This window comes from Phoenix dactylifera, chromosome 3 (genome assembly GCF_051530095.1).
Source record: "Phoenix dactylifera cultivar Ajwa chromosome 3, Ajwa_hap1_PhDact_Kaust_v1.1, whole genome shotgun sequence".
Taxonomy (NCBI): Eukaryota; Viridiplantae; Streptophyta; class Magnoliopsida; order Arecales; family Arecaceae; genus Phoenix; species Phoenix dactylifera.
The window spans coordinates 32,677,149-32,689,858 of NC_143192.1; the positions used below are offsets into that span (position 1 = coordinate 32,677,149).

The 12,710-nt window shown below is 43.0% G+C and overlaps 1 protein-coding gene, 1 long non-coding RNA gene and 1 other non-coding gene across 3 annotated transcripts; 2 read left to right on the forward strand and 1 right to left on the reverse strand.

The window, feature by feature from the left end:
• The first annotated feature begins 3,361 nt into the window (after nucleotides 1-3,361).
• Nucleotides 3,362-5,691, forward strand: LOC103717437 (putative mannan endo-1,4-beta-mannosidase 9). Its single transcript, XM_039123093.3, has 5 exons — nucleotides 3,362-3,685; nucleotides 4,027-4,221; nucleotides 4,405-4,527; nucleotides 4,714-4,916; nucleotides 5,163-5,691. Exons 1-5 carry the CDS (start codon nucleotides 3,362-3,364, stop codon nucleotides 5,509-5,511), a joined length of 1,194 nt encoding a protein of 397 aa, XP_038979021.3. The 3' UTR covers nucleotides 5,512-5,691.
• Nucleotides 5,692-7,529: 1,838 nt separating this feature from the next.
• Nucleotides 7,530-11,797, reverse strand: LOC148714322 (uncharacterized). Its single transcript, XR_015976218.2, has 2 exons — nucleotides 11,665-11,797; nucleotides 7,530-8,241 (listed from the first exon to the last, which is right to left on the reverse strand). It is a non-coding gene; the product is annotated as an uncharacterized LOC148714322 (long non-coding RNA).
• On the forward strand, nucleotides 7,854-7,927 carry TRNAV-CAC (transfer RNA valine (anticodon CAC)). The gene has a single exon. It is a non-coding gene; the product is annotated as a tRNA-Val (tRNA).
• Nucleotides 11,798-12,710: the final 913 nt, after the last annotated feature.

Sequence of the window (12,710 nt, forward strand, 5' to 3'; positions counted from 1 at the left end):
AGATGGATGTGTTTTGGACTCCAAAGTGGGGGCACAAAGGGTGGTGCGGGCTTCATAATCGGAAGCCTGGACTCCAAAATGGTGGCAGCGAACAATCCGATCTTCGATATCTCAGCCCTGGGGGGAGCTGAGAGTATTTTGGGTTAACCTGTGTCATGTTTGGCATGTGCTGCATGCTAGCGCCATCATGCTTGAAGGTGACTCGGCCATTGTGATCGGCTGGATCCAGAAGTATCCTGGTATAGTTGGGAGACACCACCCCCTGCTTCGGAACATATGAGGTATGGCTAGTGGTGACATTATCTTCAGTGCAAAGCATGCGTTTAGGAAGGCCAACGGAGCTGCGGACTGAGTGGCCTTCTTTGTTGCAAATCACTTTGGGGAAGTTCTTAGGACGAGCGAAGAGGAGCTGCCTCGAGCACTTCATGACTTGTATTTTGATTTGTTTGGATGCATTCATACTATAGTAGTATGAGTCATGTGGTGTAGCAAAAAAACAAAAGCCCACTCATGCTTACACATGCCTCTTCATAGGTAAAGGTGACTTAGCATTTGAACTCTTTTTTCCTTTTTATGCCTACTCAAATTTATGTCTAATTTGCAACTTTGCAGTCTCTCGAACATTGTTTTAGAAAGAGAAAACTCAGAAGAAATTAAAAATCCACTCTTAAAGCTAGGTAGATTTATTTATTGATTCAAGCAACTTAAGCTTGAGTTGAATAAAGCTCAAAAAGGAATTGATTTGAGGGTGATTGAGTTGAACATGAATCTAATTTATAGGCCTGGAAGTAATTTCAAGTGGGGCCTAAGAAGAAGACTGATAAAGCTACGTAGGACTTGAAATTGGTCTGGTATATTATAATTAATATTAGATATAATAAAAGCAATTGCCAGATCTAATCGACTGACCAATCACTGAATCAAGTTTGAACTTAATTTAAATTAAGATTGTCTCAGGTTTGATTTGATATTAACTTAAATTAACAGAAGCGAGTATGGGGGGAGGGGTGATTCTAACGCATACTTATAAGGCCAAACATTCAAACATGGTTCCCCGGCTTAGAGCTCTAGTGTGGCCCCTCAAGACACACATTCATCAACAAATTGGTTTAGATTAACTTCAAGTCCATATAAGGCCAAACATTCAAACATGGTTCCCCGGATTAGAGCTCGACTATGGCCCTCAAGACACATTCATCAACAAATTGGTTTAGATTAACTTCAAGAAAAATGAATTGATGATGAATCACTTAGGTTTGGAAGATAAGTCGAGCCGAGAACTAGGATAATCAAACCTGGCTCGGTTTAATTCTAAACAATCTACTCAAGCTTGATGTTAAGTTGAGCAATCGACTTTGAAAAACTTTTTCGGGATCAGCTTGGCTAAGGTTTGAGCTAAATATTAGTCGGGCCGAATCAAGCTTCCCCACTGTATAACCAAACCAAGCTTTGAAATGTGTTAGCTGAGCTTATTTCCTAATTGAGCCCGAGCTCTAGCAAGCCTAACCTGATTTGTTCATGAGCTGTAGGGTTAGTTGAGTCCGGGTCAAGCAGCGATCACGGTCCTAATATAATGGGCTAAGATCATGAAATATCTATATATAGTTACCACTTTTAAAATGGCTTAGTGAGGAGAAAATGGTGAGACGCCATAGGCCAGACTTTACAAAAGGCATCTTTGCGGTTAGTTTAATATGTGATGGCCTTCCTTCATGCAGTCCTGCCGCAATACATGGTGAGAAACTCCATGTTACCGATATTAATCAGGATTCTATATGGTGCAGTCCACAGAGTATTGTGCATCTTTGGATGGTCATCGTCGAAAGATGGACGACCATCAAATAATGTGCATGGTGTATGATTCAAGATGTTCTCGTGAACTGTCTTATTTGATAGTTGTTCATCTTTTGATAGCGGCTATCTATTGTTGTACAGCATTTTATGGTACCATATATGCATCGTAGAGGATCCGTGCTCCACCAATACATCGTCATTGTTTATTAGACAAATGACCTTGATCTCCATGTTCGCTTGGTTCATTCCCAATACGACCTTTTAGAATTTCCAATGTTTTTTTTTTTCTGGATCATGTGGGTAATGTTATATTTTCTCAATGGTTTCGTTAACGTGTACGTAGTCGTTTCTTGAACGTAAGTTTGTTTCTTTCTCCTGCATATTAGATAAATTATTAAATAATATTATAAACTAAATATATAGCTCAGTATAAAAATACTATAGAAAACACAACAGCTAGTATTGGAAAGGGCACATGAGCCAACGGTATCAGTGGGCTGGTGGGAAGTAACCATTTGGAAGCCCGGCCATGGTAGAACCTAGGCTAATGTGACCTTTTTACACGGACAACATCATCAACAACAATATATAATTAAAAAAAAAAGAGAAACTATCACATGGACAACGTAACAGAGAGAGAAGTTTTAATTGAAGGGTCAGAGCGAATTTAGTTTAATATTGTATGCCTCAATCAATTCAAGTAAATATACATATAAAAGTTGCTTTAATAGTTGTGCTAGAGATGGCCATCCCATGCATTAATTGCATGCATATGCCTCCATGTAGCTAGCCACGAGTAAGAAGGATCCCTTTGCACCCCAGCATGAGAGTCAGATCAGATCGGAATGGGCAGTGCTCAAGAACTCGCATAAAAGCTTGAATCAAGGATGGGAAAGAAAGTGATCACAGTAAATTCTGAAACAAACTTACCTCAGTTAGCATTAATTGACGCACTTGCCATGCATGCAATATGCCGAAGATGTGTGCTAGAGGTAACAACTAACATACTTGCTAACCAAGTTATGAACCGTATCGACTTCACAGAAACACATACCATATATCATGACACTTTTTTTTTATTAAATTAAAAAAAAAACACCTTAGTACTGCTATAACAGTGTAAGAAGAACGGAAGCGTAACATGGGCCGGGGCTCCGTATAATAGGAAGAGTTCCTTGGCTGTTACTCCATCCTATGTTGATAACCAATTAGGTGAATTGGTGAGGAGAAATTTCTTATGAAATGCTTGCTTTCTTTCTTCTTCTTCTTCTTCTTCTTTTAATGCATCAACTCAACTTATATTACCTTCCCGGAGGGCATTTTTCGGTGGTCATATATTTTATTTTTGGCTGGCCATACCGTTAATCAAGTTGCACCAAATCTTAGCAGCAAAACAGGAAGCTAAATCTTGTCCTCTTGCATGCCCTGGAGCTCTATATAAACCTCTCTCCACCATAAGAACTCTCACCATCCCACACCTCAAAACATCGAGTCTTCTTTGATATCGATGGCATTTCTCCTTCCTTTCCACAACGCACATTGTTACTCCTCGCTCTCTGGTGTGAAGATGGTGGGGAAGCAAGTTCTTTTCAGTCTCGCAGTCTTCCCTCTGCTTGTGTTCCATGTTGCCGTTGCCTATACTGGCTCCGGCTTTGCAAGGACAACCGGAACCCATTTCGTTGTGGACGGGCGCCCATTCCACTCCAATGGATTTAACGCGTACTGGTTGATGCTCAAGGCATCGGACCCGGCCGAAAGGGGCAAGGTGTCCACCGTCCTCCAACAGGCGTCCGCTTATGGAATGAGAGTGGTCAGGACCTGGGCCTTCAGCGACGGTGGGAACAGTCCCCTGCAGTGCTCCCCTGGCTCTTACAATGAGGCTATGTTCAAGGTATATATTTACCACACATATACCTGTCTCGTCTTGGCATTTGACACCAACTTTAAATAGTTGACGTCAAGCCAAGAGCTTATTGTAGAATCTGCTCGATCTTTTACGGAATCATCTCAACTTAAAGATAGTGGAACTGAAAACATTTGCAAGCAGGTAGTATGTAAAGATATTTATCAATTTATACCATACTTCATATCGGAATTGGTGATAAATTTCTTGAAAAATAAAGAAAAGGAAATTATAAAACATGCAAGTACGTAATAGTGCACGCATGCATGTAATTACTTCTATTTTCAAACTGCTGATGAGTCCTCCTTTTGCTTGGCGTTCTTTTCCAGGGTTTGGACTTTGTGATCGCGGAGGCTAAGAAGAATGGAGTGCATCTGATACTGAGTTTGGTGAATAACTACGCAGACTTTGGAGGGAGGAAGCAGTACGTTCAGTGGGCAAAGGACAAGGGACAGTACTTGGGTTCCGATGATGACTTCTATTCGAATGATGTCGTCAAAGGATTATACAAGGATCATGTGAAGGTGACTATGAGATCCTACCTTTTTCCCATGCACGCTATCATGCCTTTCTGCTTGCACCTAAGTGCTGACTCAAAGCACTTCACTCTCTTATGTCATTTTGTAGTAGTAGATATATGGTAGAAATAGTTGGTTGAAGCTTGGGCATTATCCTAACATCTAGTACTTTTGTATTGTTTAATCTAGACGGTTCTTACGAGGGTGAACACGATAACGGGAGTAGCATACAAGGATGATCCCATCATCTTTTCATGGGAACTCATCAATGAACCACGATGCCAAAGTGACCTCTCTGGCAAAACTCTCCAGGTTCATAACCCTAGTTCATTCTTTTCTACTAAACTAATTTCGATATTCTTGTTATGCTATTGTTGCCTTAAATCTCATTTAATTGCAGTTACAATTAAGCGCTCAAGCTATAGGAAGACGTAGTCTAAAATTAGCTCTATGAAGCAAAATTAAAGCCAAACTTCCATATTTTTTTTTGTGTGACAGGCTTGGGTCACAGAGATGGCTGCTTATGTTAAATCCATAGATAGCAATCACATGCTTGAAGTTGGGTTGGAAGGGTTCTATGGGGAATCTAGGCCTGAAAGGAAGCAATTCAACCCTGGCTATGAGGTCGGCACCGATTTCATCGCTAATAATATGGTCCCTGAGATTGACTTTGCCACCATCCATGCATACCCTGATCAATGGTAAGCCAGGTCTCTCTGATTGCTAACTCCTGTTACGCTTTAATTAGCAGAAAGAGTTTATACATGTGATTGAGTAGTATAAATTTCTGAACTGAAACCGTGCATCATAATTCATAAGCAAGCAATTCATTTCACCAGCCCATTAAGTTCAAAGTTGCAAGCTGTTCATGGTCATGAGTCCATCAACCAGCAACAGAATTCATGGAGGAAGTAGTCCATCAAATAACACTCGTTTTTTTTTTTCAGGATTTCAGGTTCAAATGAGGCCCAAATGGCATTCCTCAAGAGTTGGGTTCAATCACATACTGATGATGCTGGTGCATTCCTTGGAAAGCCACTTATGATCACAGAATTTGGCAAGTGCTCCAAGACTTCAGGGTACACCGTAGGCGAAAGGGATGCCTTGTTCTCGGATGTGTACGGTGAGATCTACGGCTCAGCCAGAGCCGGGGGCCCGTGTGCAGGTGGGCTCTTCTGGCAGGTGTTAGCCCCAGGGATGGATAACTTTGGAGATGGCTATGAGATCATATTTTCAGAATGCCCCTCGACGACGAGTATCATTGCCCAGCAATCCCACAGGATATCGAGCCTTTAATTAGATCCTAAATAGAGATGAAGAAATAAAGGAGTCTAAGTATTAAAGATATATATGAACTTTATTTGTCCTTATATAGAGACTAAATATATGGTCTCAGTAGAAAATATATGGTCTTCATTATGTTATTATGTTTTATTAATGATATTTGTTGGATTCATCCCCCTGAACCAATTGAAACTAAGGATCCAAATGTTAGTGTTGCATGATTCTTTGATTGTACCAAGGGGACCAAATTATTGTTATAAGAACTAATATTTGTTTCCTTGAAAGAAAAATAGACTTCATCTATGGTGCAACTTTTTTTTATCATATTGGTAAATTCAGTCTATTCATTTCATGAAGGGTATAATGATAATTTACATTTGTTCAGCTTCATGTGGTCTTCCTCTGGATATTGTTTTGCGGATCATGCTTTTGATGTTGTCTCAATTAACAAGCAATAATTTGGTATTCTAGAGAAAACAATAAAAATGTTTCGAGGTGATACCTTTTTCTTCATTGTGACCTAAATTAATTCTCGAGCACAAACTCGTTTTGGACAAGGGAACCCAAGGATGAGCCATGATCATCAATCCAAATCATGTGCCTATTGGTTAATTAAAATAGCTAGGTATCATGTACTCACAACATTTGCATGCCTGGAATGACATATTATGATAGTTTTTCTGTTTTTGATGAAAGATTGGGAGATTCATCAAATTCATTAGGATCATGAAATAGTCATAAAACTGGGTAAGAGGTAATAGGTAGGTAGATGGAGAGAGGTTTGTGACCACCGTTACTGCTCAGTACTATCTAGTTTGCTCCTTGATCACCTATATGCTAACATTGGTGCCAACAAGAAAAAGAAGGTCACATGTGCATCAAGTACAACTTTTCAGTATCGGAAATTAATGGAAATCGACCAGAAGGACTATATTAAATCACATTTGAAAATCAATGGACCTAATTTGAGGTTTTTAATCTAAAGGGCAACTTAAAAAAGGTACCAAAATTTGGAGGACAAAAAATATAATTTACCCAATTACTTATGAATGGGACTCTTCCAAAGTAATTTAATTGGACAAAAAATATAATTTACCCAATTACTTATGAATGGCTTCTTAGTGTCGTTGTTTCTTGAGATTTCCCGACGCTAAGGAAAAGCGTCGGCAAAAGTTGGCGCTGAGCAAAACTTTACCGACGCTTTTCCCTAGCGTCGGAAAAAGTCAGTCGGCAAAACCCACATTTGCTGTAGTGTTCTATTCCATTTGGTTTTGATCACAAGAATCTCAGCCTTCTTTCTCTCTTCCAATTACTTATGAATTTACCCAATTACTTATGAATGGGACTCTTCCAAAGCAATTTAAACGGACTCTTCTATTCCATTTGGTTTGATCACAAGAATCTCAGCCTTCTTTCTCTCTCCCATGTTTTTAATCCCCTTGATCGCGCCCCCCCCTTCTGCTTTCCCTGTCCCATGTCCATTTGGCTATTCTCCCACTGATATTTTTATTGACCTCTTCCGAATTAGCCAGAATTATGACATGGCTGAATATATGAAGTTGAAATTCTTGAAGAAGTTGGTCAGGTCTTGTATTCTTCTGTCCTACATTTTCTCCAGATTCCTTTTTATTTGGTGGGTACCCCATTTTATTTTATTTTATTTTATTGAGACTAGGAATGGGTCCTCCGGCTTTCATATTTGAACATGGTCGCCATGCTTCTCTTAGTTCAAGAAACATGAGAATCTACAATGGAGTAGAAGATTGTCCCACATGAGAAACTGCAATGGAATAGGCTCACTTTTTCAGCTCTCAGATCTTTCGGCCAAGCTTAAATTAGGTTGAAATATAGAGAGAATTCAGATTGTATCTAAAATCCCCTTAGCTCTTTTAATTTAGAGAGAATTCTCGCATATTTTCTATCTAAGCCCTAACATCCTCGCCAGAGAGAATCCAATCAAAATCATAAATACAAATGCCATAATTGATTGGTGGTCAACACTAAAAATGACCATCTATAGTGTTCCCTACATCACATAAACCATATATTATGTTTGATTTGATTCCATTTATAACCATCCAAAATTAACCTAAAAAGACTAGCAGCAGTTAGTTCTTAACGCTGCTTAAATATCTAAAATCTTTCTAATATACAATCAATGAGAAACTAAATAAGCACCTACATGGGTTTTCACATGCAGCTTTTTACTATTGTGCAGAGAGGGCTCATGTAGTAGTCCACGGTGAGAGATCCGAAAAACTATACTTGAGTAGTCCGAGCTGATGGTAATATTCTAAACGTTGATAATAATATGTAATTATATTCTAAAGCAGTCGTTGAACCAAAAAATGTTTGTCTGGGTGGTGTAGTTGGTCATCACGCTAGTCTCACACACTAGAGGTCCCCGGTTCGAACCCGGGCTCAGACAAGTTTCATTTTTTTTTAAAAAAAAAAATTGATTCCCTTAAAGCTTGCTAATTGCTGCTTGGAACATTATTTTCATTATTTTTCCTCAGCAGATTCATGGCTCCACACCTGTATGTATATCTATCTAACAACTGATGTTCATCTACCTATTTTAGAGATAAAAATTTAAATTTTAGTTGATTTAGATGCTTTTTTTTTTATCATAGATCAAATAGAAATATGATATGATGTGGTTAAGGTTGTTCATTTTTTATTCACTTTATGAATGATTAAAAGACCTCAACAATGCGCACCAAAAAGCATAGGATGATAGACCTCCTGCCTGGGACATTGTTCGCGATGCGTGGCGCATCCCGGTGCGGGGGAATGCGATGCAACGGGTCTCACGCAAACTTGAGATGACCAAACGTTGGCTTCGCCGTTGGAATCGCGAGGTAGTGGGCGATATTTTTCGGAGATTGGATGGGGTGGAGACTGCGATTACTGAACTGCAGAGGAGAGAAGACCTAGGAGGTGAACTCCCAGAGGGGGACATGACCGACCTTCGGGGGCTTCTAGCGACTCACCACTCATTACTACGACAGCATGAGATATTCTGGCGACAGAAATCTCGAGTCCAGTGGGTATGCGAGGGTGATCGCAACACTAGGTTTTTTCATCGGACGACGGTTATCCGGAGACAGCGGAGCATGATCCATTCATTGCGTAATGGGTCTGGACTCCGAGTGGAGGGTGAACCTGCCGTCAGACAGGTCTTACTTGATTTTTTCCGCACTAGATGGACGGACGATGGAGGCCCTGATGATGGTGACCACCTTCTGAGGGCTGATGTGGGTATTGATGATGACGAGAACACGACCCTGGTTCGGCCGGTGTCGGCGCAGGAGGTGCAGGACGCAGTCTGGGCTCTGGCGGCAGATAAGGCTCCGGGACCCGATGGGTTCCCCCCATTCTTTTTTTGAAGATATTGGGGCATCATTCAGGGAGAAGTGGTTGAGGCTGTGCAGTGTTTCTTTACTCAGGCAGCCATGCCTGAGGATTGGAAGGCCACCTTCATTACGCTCATCCCGAAGCACCAGGAGGCGGTAGAGTCGGGTCACTTCAGGCCCATTAGTTTGTGCACTACCTTGTATAAGGTTGTGGCGAGGATTATGGTGGGCAGGATGAAGCCCCTACTGTCGGGCATCATCAGCCAAGAGCAGGGGGCCTTTGTAGCGGGGAGGAATATCTCCCAAAATGTTATGTTGGCTCAGGAGATGATGTGGGACCTTCAGCGAGCACCGAAGCGGCGCAGCTTGATGGCAATCAAGCTGGATATGGAGAGAGCGTATGACTGGATCAGGTGGAGTTTTCTTCGGAGAGCACTGGAGGCCTATGGCTTCCATAGGCGATGGATTGGATGGGTCCTAGGGTGTGTCCAGAGGCCAAAGTTCTCTATCTTGGTCAATGGCACACCGTCAGCCTTCTTCGAGTCCACTATGGGGTTGCGGCAGGGATGTCTCTTATCCCCTTACTTATTCATTATTTGTTCTGACATCTTGTCACGTGCTTTGCAGAGTGCGTGCACTCGCCGGGAGCTGGAGGCCTATGTTCCAGCACCGGGGGCGGGACCCATCTCTCACTTACTCTTTGCTGACGATTGTCTTCTTTTGACTAGGGCGCGGGTTTCTGATGCACGGGTACTTCGCAGGGTGCTGGCAGATTACCGTGCGGCGTCCGGCCAGAGAGTAAACTTCATGAAGTCAGCCATTCAGTTCAGCCCTAGCACGGAGAGCAGAGTCAGACAGGAGATCAGGCGGATTTTGCAGATACCAGAGCAGGAGGGGACACTGGTCTACCTGGAAGTCCCCATCATAGGCCGGAGATTACGGGTGGCAGAGTGCTCGAGGTTGGTACAGCGGGTCGAGAGCAGGCTGGAGGGATGGCGGGCATCATCTCTCTCCATGATGGGGAGACTGACACTAGTTAGATCGGTGTTAGGATCCATGCCGGTATACCTTATGGCCAACACTGTGATCCCAAAGACGACCCTATTGAAGATTGAACGTCTCCTCAGGAGTTTCTTGTGGGGGTCTCATGGTGGGGGCCATGAGGTACATCTGGTGGCCTGGGAGCAGGTCTGTCTTCCCATCAGTGAGGGCGGTCTGGGAGTGCAGTCCCTTTTGGAGAGGTGTGAGGCCCTTGTCACTCGACACGCAGCCCATTTTTTGTTGGAGCCACAGGGGCTCTGGAGCCGGGTGATGGCAGCCAGATATGGCCGAGGGGGCTCTGAGGTGGTAAGGAGTGGCCGCCGAACCTCCTTTATGCGGCGTGAGATCGGGAGGTACTTGCCGACTATGTCGGCTAACACCAGATGGCTGATAGGCAATGGACGGAGCATCGATGTGATTTGTGATCCGTGGGTGGATACCCTTCCTTTGAGATGCTGGCCGACGATGGTGGATACTGAGGCAGCAGAGGGGCTCCGGGTATGCGACCTCCTAGCACCAGGGAGGACAGAGTGGGACGAGATCAGACTACATCAGTTGTTCGGGGCACATTTTGCTGAGAGGATTTGCTCCCTCCCAGTACCTGGATGCGAGGGGCCAGACGTCCGGGTATGGGGCACCTCATGCAGGGCCAGTGTCAGGCTGGGTGATCTGTCACGAGTTATCCAGCAGGAGCATGAGCGGGGACCGGACTACACCTGGATATGGAGGTCCGGGCTCCACCCGAGAGCAGCTCTCTTTTTGTGGAAGGTGATGTAGGATCGCCTTCCGACGAGAGCAGTGCTGAGTAGGCGTGGTTTGGGGATCCCTGTGGAGTGCAGGGCTTGCGGCGTAGACGAGTCTGTGGACCATGTACTATTTCGGTGCACTTGGGCAAGGGCGACATGGCAGTGGACAGGTATCCTGGAGGAGGCATGGCGGGAGAGGAGATTCTTCCTTTAGATGATACGACAGTGGTTGGCCAATCCCGACACGTCAGGAGGCCATCAGAGCGACTTGCACAACCCATCAGATCTGGCTGGCAAGGAATGCTCGTACTTTCGGCGAGCGCAGGATGTCACCGAGGTTTGTTGCGGAGTCTGCTCGTGCACTGGCGATGGAGTCCAGACTCACCATCCCTTCAGATATACCCTTGATAGCTCGGGACAACTGGAGTTCCTTCTCTGCTCAGGCAGCTTCTCGGACGGTGTTTTTCACCTGGGAGCCTCCACCCCCGAGTTTCCTCAAGGTCAACTTTGACGGGTCGGTGTTGGATGGAGATACGCAAGGCGGGGCAGGCTTTGTTATACGGGACCCTCATTCCAGGGTAGTGGCAGCAGGCGGTTGCCAGTTGTTCGACATATCAGTTCCAGGGGCGGAGTTGCAAGCTGCTTGGGCAGGTCTTCGCCACGCGCGGCAGGTGCTGCGGGCTAGCTCGATCATCTTGGAGGGCGATTCGGCTACAGTTACTGGGTGGATCCGGCAGGGACCGAGTGGTGAGAGAACAAACTACCCTCTGATCCGGAACATCAGGATGATGGTGAGGGATGGCGCGGCCTTTTAGGCCACGCATGTATTCAGAGAGGCCAACGGGGCGGCCGACTGGGTGGCTGCATACGCGGCCTACCACTCAGGATATGCCCTGTGGGTAAGAGAGAGGGAGCTGCTATTGGCACTACGTAAGATTGTGTATTTTGACTTTTTTGGATGTATTCGGACACGTGTTGCCTGAAAAACCCGTTAAAGCAAAAAAAAAAAAAAAAAAATAGACCTCCTGCCCGTACACCATCTTTAATTGGTCAAACAGGTTACTTTATTTGTCATTATCATGTGAAAAAGTAAGAAAAGGAAAGATTTATTTGTGCCATTTTGCCTTCAGCAATTGATCCATTGTGGCATGCATTATGTTCATATTCATCCATGTAGTTGATTTTTCTATGGTTTTTTTAAGATTTTTGGTGAGGGGTAGAGTTTTCTTTCTCCTATTCGTTTAATAAATCTAGAGGTTTGTAAAGAGAGGAATTAATAATATTCTAATCAGAAAATTTAGATGAAATTTAGATCAACTTATTCCTCTCTCATTTAATAATATAATATAGATGTGTCTATATATAAAGTAGGATATCCTTCTAAACCAAGACCCAACTAATCAACTAGTCATTTCCCTTTTTCTTATAGAAGGAAAAAATAATAAGCTTAGAGCGATTCTCATTTTTTTCCACTCACTGGCTTCAAGTCTTAAAATTTGAAAATGTAAATCTGCTTATTCTGTGTCTGATTGCTGCATCACCATGGTTAGTCTTTATCCTTTTTTCTCAAACATAAGTATATAACTTAGCAAGGCCAGAATTAAAAAAAAAAAAAAAAAATCATAGACTATTCATTATATTAAGGGTATCAGATTTGAATCATCTATTCAAAGGATATTGCTAACCTCTAGCTTATTAATTTGCATGATTAACCACTAAAGTATGAGCAAAGGTGAAAGCATAACACGCACAAGTAGTAGTATTTAGCTATGAATGCAGAATTTTTTATGAAGAGAAATAGGTTAAATTTTTCTTCTTAGTCGCAATTTGGAAATCCTTCTCGAATTAGAGTATCTTAGATGTCACTAAACTTGTAAAAGGAGTCATGAGGAGCCAAAATCCGAAGTGGATTAGAGACCAACCTTAATTTTTATATTTACTAGAAGAAGACCCCATTGAAAAGCTAGCTAGACATACCAGGTCTTCCAAGAACAAGTATTTTGATGGCTAAAACATGTGACCCAACTTAACTGCCAAGTTGACGCCCTAAATCCCCATAGTGCCATTG